Source organism: Melanostigma gelatinosum, assembly GCF_949748355.1.
Source record: "Melanostigma gelatinosum genome assembly, chromosome: 13".
Lineage (NCBI taxonomy): Eukaryota > Metazoa > Chordata > Actinopteri > Perciformes > Zoarcidae > Melanostigma > Melanostigma gelatinosum.
Genome location: NC_136646.1, coordinates 21,855,777 through 21,863,673, shown reverse-complemented (window position 1 = coordinate 21,863,673; position 7,897 = coordinate 21,855,777). Strand labels below are relative to the sequence as shown.

The window sequence follows — 7,897 nt, the reverse complement described above, 5'->3', positions numbered from 1 at the left end:
GCTCTACAATGATTCCTGAATCCGAACAATTCAATTTCCTACGTCGCACGCTTCCCAAATCTGCCCGTTTAATCAAATAGCATTTACAATTTGTGGAAAACAAGTATTCACCTCTTTTGCATTTCAAAATACTCGAGCAGAAGTTGTGAATACTTTCTCTCGTTAAACGGGCCACAAAGCTACCGACAGAATCACTTGCAGCACCTGTCCAACCACCTCCGATGTCTGAAACAACATAGCTAACTGTACGCAACACATTTCAGCCCCTCGGGCAAATCCAACAAGTTCTCAAGCGTTGCACGAATGAGCTCTGGCAGCAAATCCAAGGTGAAAAATGGTACAAATGGCCATCTTTTATAATATTCCACAAGTCCAGCAAAGGCTTGCATACACATTTTGGCCTAACAATTGAGTTTTAAACTCGTCAAATAAAACCTAAATTAGGCCGAGACAGACGACAGCAATATAAACGACAGCACATCACAAGTAGAGGCCTTTAGTTGAACGTTGGTCAGTCATCATAATGCATAATGCTGTGCTCTCCATAATGGACCACAGAGTGTGTAGGCAGGTTTCAACTTCAAATCAAACAGGTGATTTGAGTGCTCAGCATCGTGCAACAGAGAAGAGGAGCTAATCGGTGAAAACATCTGTTGTGTTTGGCTGGCTCTTGGAAGGCAACTGGTTGGAGACCACTGGCAACATATAAAGAGGCGTCCACCTGACCTCAAAGCTGGACCAATACATCCTCTGTGTTAAACGACATGCTAGTATTCTATGTGGATCACTTGTAGATCCCTTTTTAAGGCAACGGCTTCAAAGGCTAAGTTTACATTGAAATTTGGCATAGGCTGCACTGTCACATCCAGTATGTACTACTAAACTTCTCAAGTGTTTTGCTTAGTGGCATGTCGTATACGTTTTCACACTGGAGTAAAACGCAAATCTGGGCTAACAGTCATGTAGGACGGGGTCACAGAGGCCCAGTACCTTGCCGGTGCTGGGGGGTCAGGGACAGTGCACAGACAATGTAGATTGTGTAAGAGGGACGGAAGGAGAGAGAGTTGTGAATGCAGCATAACGTCACATAGAGCTTGCCACCCCATCCCATCCCTCAGTGTAACTACCGAGCGTCCTCGGTACAGGATGAGTGGGTTCAGGCTGGGTCAGTACCAGGAAGGACCAGGCAGGAGAACAAGAGCCCAGTCCCGTCACTAGGAGAGAGAGAGAGTTGAGAACGGGGTCGGGCTGGAGTTGTTGCGGTTGGAGGACTTGACGATGGTGATGACGCTGGTGGTGGCCACCTTGCCCGGCGAGAGGGGCCCGCGGGTCACGGACCGGGCAAAACACTGCAGGGCCTCATACTTGGCTCGCAGGGCATCCAGCTCCAACTTCATGCTGGCGTTCTCGCGGGCCAGCTTGTCCACCTCATGCTGCAGATCTATCTTTTGTCTCTCCAGCTCCTCCTTCTGGGTGACACGTTTGATGCGGCAGCTGGCGGCGTATCCCCGGTTTTTCAGGGTTCGCCGCCGCTGCTTCAACTTCGCAACGTCATCCTTGGTCAGCCCACGCAGGTGCAGGTTGAGCTCCCGAACGGACATGGCCACCAACTCGTCGTCGCTGACCGCCGGGGCATTGTCACCCGCCTCCTTCTTTACCTGCAGGACATGAGCAGAGGGTGAAGAACAACGCCATGTCTGAATATTGACAACATCCACATTTCTCAAACTTCTCTCACTTACCTTTAAAGCGTTGCTCGTCTTAAAATTAGTCGTCATTCCCTGCATGCAGACAACTGGCCAGAATCTCACAGAAGACACTGAAAAAAAAAAAACTTAAAGTGAAACACAACATATAAGGTGATGGAAAGTCACAAAGTATTTATTTATTTATATATATTATGTGCTGTATACACAATTTAGAGATACTGGCTGTTACTTAGGTATTTCCTTCATATACTTACTTCACTACATTTAATCGGGAATTATTGTACTTTTCAATCCACTACATTTATTTGACAATTTGGAATACCGATCACGTTACAGATTAGGATTTTAGCGACAAATATGATCCGTTTTTAAAATATGATGTGCATAGTGTAGTTTAAAGGATCTCCCTTTGGGCCAGTTACAACATTAAAATGCTGCTCACATCTTTCTATCAGAAATAATAATTCAATAACTTAATATATTATTCTAGAGCACTGGCGGGCCATTTTAGTTTTTATATTTTAAAGATGTTTGCTGAGAATACTTCTGTACTTTTACTTGGATTTGAAGTATTTTTAAATTGTAGTATTTGATGATACTCTTACTTGTAACACATCTCGATACTTTTTCTGCTAAAGCATATTTATTTTGTATATTGCAGATTCTAACATCAGATTGGCACTCCTCCCCACAAATTCACTTTAAAGACACCAACATTTGTCGACATGTATGCTGGCGTGAGAGTCACTGACGCCAGCAGAGGGCAGCACGAGCACATTAAACAGGAGCACTGGAGAGCGCCTGTGTTCACTTGTTAGAGGAGGAGAGCCCTGGCAATGTAGTTCACGAGACCAAGCGAGCTCAGAATCAGACATCTCTCCACACAACGTTGCATCAAAGCTCTCTGTACTCGTTAGTGAGGCACATGCTCTCCTGACTGCTGCCATGGCTAAAAACAGCGAGAGCGCTGATCTGTGATCCTGTGAGAGGCTCACATCCCCCCCCCCCCAGGCTCCATTTCAGGACCTGCAGACCAGCCTGACTACGAGTGCACTGTTCCATGCTCCACTGCTGCCATGGAAACGCCCTGCAAATGGGCGTGGGAGTGTGAGTCACATGGTCACCAAAAGGGTAAACAAGTCTCATTCACAACTGCACCACAGCCTATTCATAGTACAAATAAGAAGCACTAACTTGTGCTGATAACTGATGAACATCCTGTATCCTCAGGCTGTCCCTTTATCCTGTTACATCCCTTAAATCCAGTTGAATGGACATTGTTTATTCCCTTAATCAGATGTCTCGGTATCTACCACTCTGCCTCCTCACGGCACATTAAAACAGACCGTCGGCATAACATTTACAGTTATGCTGAACTTTACAGGGCAGTAGATACGCATGTGGAACATTCCTGGAGATAGTGTCACAGAGAAATACTTTCCTTTATAGTCACTGGTGTATTTTTGCTGAGAGACAATGTAGTCTGTGGATTTAGGCCTGTGTCTCGCTGGTTGGATCCTCTTACACTGGGCTTTCCTGAGCGGCTCTATGCCCTTATTTATCTCTGGCGGATATATTTAGCCCACAGTGCTGACACAAATTTCTGCCAACTAAACAATTTAAGTGAGCAAGCGATACCTCAGTAAGAGGGCAAATAGTCTCAGCAGTCCTGTTAGCTGCAGCGTTCATGTGAGGACATACTCGGGGTGTGGCTGCTCTTTTTTGGGATGTTTATCACGATTGCACATCCCATGGCTGTGTTGCTAGTGCAGGACTTTGCAACTATTTACAGTTCCTTCTTGCAATAAATGGTGCAGTCGCTACAAAAAGCAACGTAGTCTTTGATTTGACCTGAACATCAGTCAATGTTTAAGATACTGTATATTAAATTCAACATTGCTGTCCACAGAATGAGGTTCATCTGCTTGTGACAAAAACAGTAAAAACAAAGACTTTTCCTGACTTGGAAAATAAACAGATGAGAAATACGTGTACCAGCTGAAGCCAGCGCCACATAAATGCACGTTTAGACACTCGGAGAACATCTGCTGCTCTCTGGTGTACTTCATTGATTTTGCAAAAAAAAACACATTCAGCAAAGAATTGCATAATTGAGATTTAAGAAGCATGAAATGAAGATGAACTGAAATACATTCCTCGACAACTAGTTGGCCCAAACAGCCGAATTGAAGTGATATTGCATCAGAGGGGGTCCCTGGGTATACTCATTGCAAAGATCACAGAAAAGTGGTGTGGGGCCACCAGCTTGAACCAAGAGGCCAGGTTGTTTCCCTGAAATTCTTGAAGCATGTGCTTATGTTTTTGCAACTCGCAGAGAGACAATGTTTTCCTGATCAAGATGCCAAAGTTTCCTCAGAGGAAAAACAGCAATTATATCACACAGCCAAATCCGCTCTTTACGGTTTTGCCCCTCAGACGAGACTTCTATTACAACAAATCACGGCTTCTCACTATCGTCAAACAACTCGTATTAGGTTTTTCATAACGGTAAGAAAAGGAGTCTGGGAAAAAACTCAAAGACAAGCCACAGATGGCCGGCAAAGAACAAAACCACATTCCTGAGTGAACACACATGTGCAAACCCTCACATGCACAACACGGTGTTCAGTGAAGAAGGAACATTCTGTCCGACTATGTCCCGCGATGCACTCGGCTGTATGGGGGTGGAGTTCAGACAACCCCGCTTGTAAAAGAACGGCTGCAATATTCACAAAATGTCTGGAATTCAGAAGCGGCTCACATCTTTCACTTGCCCAAACAAATCAAAGGCAGCCTGTGTGCACATGCGTGGCAGTCAAGAGTGAGGGTCTATCTTTCATTTTACTTTTTCATACAACAAAGAAATAATGTTCCATTCCTCACTCTGATGGCTAATAACCCAAAAAGCACTATATTTCAGCTGCAATGTTATCAAAGTTATGACCGTGTGACAAAAAAAATCTGATTCGAGCCGTGGGGTGACACTCCTTAACTAACTGTCCATTACAAAAGCCGTGCACACATTTCATGGCTGCTTGTGTGTAAAGCTTGTGTCTTATTTGATGTGGAAAGCAGAATGTTTTCTGGTAAACCTGCTACTTTGTTCTTTGGGTGCACACATTGCTTTGAAGATGAACTGAACCTTTTTAAGGCTATTTTTGAGAATGCTGGGGGAAAAAAGCAGGCGAAGACTCATTTTTACATGTGCACAAATCCGCCCCAGCTCTTAATGAGCAAATTCATGAAATAGTGTAGATGCACAAAGTCTATACTTGGGACAAAGTCAGTCGAATAAACCGATGTATCTGTTCACTGTGTGTACTGGTTTTAAAGTCAGGCATCTGGTCAACTTCAAGTAACTGTGGGGTGCAGCCTCCTCCTAAAATAAACAGCATATCAAAGACTTGTAATAAATGCAGAGTTAGCTTGTCTGGACTCTGTTTATCTTCTTTTTGTTTTCATTCAGGAGTAGGTTAAGCAGACGTGTTGCTGCCCTTGACCGCCTGATGCAGTCTTGTGAGAAAGATCTCGCTGTTCTTGCACTTTTCTCAGAGGTGGTGGAGGGATTTGTCTGCAGACCGGTGCGCGCGTCTCTCTGCTCTTTCTCCAGCGCAGCACATTTGGTGGGATATTGTGTGGAGGAAATGGAGAGCATAGCTGAGCAGTGAGTCATGCTGTTTACTGGTAAAAGCGACGACCAGCGGCAGGGAATCGCACCCTCCCAATCTGACATTTCCTGGAAAATCCCGTTGTTTCACGGGGAGAAAGGAAAAGTACAGAGAACCTCGGAAGTGTCTGGCGTTAACTCCAGACCTTTTGTGCGGAAAGGGAGGAGAACTCACAGAATATCTGAGCGAAGATATTGTCCCAACCAGGGACACTGGGATTGAAATAAATGTCAAGAATGCAAGAAAATACTGTTAATAATTATCCAGGACCGTCCAGATTTGAGTGCCTCTCCTTCAAAACGACGAGCTGAGAAACTTGCAAAAGGTCAGAGAAGATGTGACGGCAAAGCATACATTGTGAATGCTATGAAGTGCGTGTTTGTGTTGATGACAACATGCAATTTGAGTCACTTGTGAAATGAGGAAGTTGCGAAGGAAAAAGATCAACAATTGAATCAGCAAGTCAGCCCCAGTGAGAACAGACAACAACACAACATATCCCACCAAATAAAACCAATAATCAATGTTACGCAATAAATAAACGAGTAATCTTGACACGTGCATAACGAGGTGAAAGCAGCGGGTTGAGACCCGGCCACCGACAGAAATGCAACAAAAGGGCAGCATGCAAATCAGTGTGTGTGGCAGAGTGAGCAGCCTCAGATGCTGTGCAGCTGTCAGGGAGTCACTTTGGACAGACGCACAGCAGGCCTGTTCACACACACATCTGCTATTGCCTGCATACACTGTTTGCCATGTTCAGCTGTGGATAAAATCACTGGCTTCCAAAGTCAATAATCAAGACTTGACGTCTTTTTTCCAGTTAAAGGAGCAAAACACATCATGGTGAGCGTGTTCCCTGTGAGTCACCGCATCGCAAACCGCAGCTATTTCGCTTTCACAACACGCCACCACAAAGACGTTATGCCTTCGCTCTCATCCATCACTCCTGACCAGCAGCAAGAGAAATCCTATATGTCTGACGACGATGACACAGTATCCTGCGTTTTCAGGGGGATTTCTCCCGATGTCACAGAGTATTGTGGCGGTAAAATGAGTCAGCCACAGTTACTTCTCCTTCCAAAGAAGACATCATCACTGTGGCGAATGAACCACATGTTAACCTCATGACAGGAGTGCACTCGCGCCCCCCGTCTGCCTGAAAGCAGCAGACGCTGTGTGCGCACCCACCAGAAACAACAGTGAATCACAAAAGCCTGAGATAGAAATCTGTGACACAAGTTACGCAAAGATATGTTCCATAAATGAACCACAATGGCCCTAAAAGGTCACAAGTCCAAGTTATTTTGAATTAAGTCAGTATTATTTCTGAGGTAAAGTTGTTATCAGATAATTATTCAAAACAAGTTTCCTTATCTTTACTCTTGTCATAAATACTGTAGAGCAGAAGTGACAGCTAAACAGGGAGATAAGATAAAGACTGGAGGGAGTTGTTTGTGCTCCTCCTGCTGTTTGCCTGTTTCTCCTTTGTAGGTCAGTCGTGGTCGAACTTCTCATCGTGCCCTTTGTTCCACATGCCTCAAATGCTGACCACGTGTTGTTTCCAATGTCAAAGGTAGGCTGGCATGTTGCATCACAGAAGGCGAAATTAAATCCCGAAATGAAATCAGCAAGAGTGGCAGAATTAAAGGGGATGTGAGAATGTTCTTTATGACTTAGTTTAAACGAGGGCAGTCGGGAAGTTTATTTCACTTCCATTTCCCCCCAAAAAAAAGCTCAGTCGAGTGACAGGAAGAAGGCTAAAAATAACCGAAACCGCTTTTTTTCCCTTTTTAAAAAAAAGTCTTCAAACAGCGTATCATACTGGCTCTGTGGCGCTCAGTAACCTTAATTCATACATTAGTAGGCTAATATTGTAAACATCGCACAAACATTAATCTACTGATTTCGACCGATAGATTTCATATCATTTTTATAAAATACTTTCCTGAACGCTTTCACTCATTGAGACAATAAATCCACTTCAACTGTTAAAAACAAAATACCAGGCTGATTCAAATTCCTGAAAAAAATGAAGTCAATATAAAACAGGCATTTATTCAAATACTGCTCTTTTTTAATACTTTCTAATGTTGTGCCCTACTTTTTTCACGCGACTACTCTGAACTTTTTTGGGCATTGCGTTATGTGACTCGAACACAACACGTGTCCACGCGACTGAAACATGCTACAAAGTCAACATCAACTTGCATCAATGTGTGGTCAACACACTCCTATCTGCATGCGCCAATATGTCACTCTGACAACTTCAGCAATTTAAAAAAGGCATGTCAAAACATCTTCCCAGAGGAAAAAAAAGCACGCACACACACACACACACACCAGCTCACCTCTGTGGACTCGGATATTTGTGGACCGTGATGCGTAAAAACTGGCGGAGTAGGTTTCCGATACAGGCGGCGGAGTAACTTGACACAGTCGGTGTGAAGCGTCCAGCAGACGGGCAGCGGTGTAGCCTCGCACTGAATTAACTACAAAACAACAACAATGTACCAACAT

At 44.2% G+C, this 7,897-nt stretch overlaps 1 protein-coding gene across 1 annotated transcript; it reads right to left on the bottom strand.

The window, feature by feature from the left end:
• Window positions 1-1,209: 1,209 nt before the first annotated feature.
• mafk (v-maf avian musculoaponeurotic fibrosarcoma oncogene homolog K) lies at window positions 1,210-7,897 on the bottom strand (the record flags this gene model as incomplete). Its single annotated transcript, XM_079281764.1, is given in 6 exon segments — window positions 1,210-1,658; window positions 1,743-1,819; window positions 7,729-7,730; window positions 7,732-7,766; window positions 7,768-7,821; window positions 7,823-7,897. Coding segments are annotated over 6 exon segments (687 nt in total). The 3' UTR covers window positions 1,210-1,214.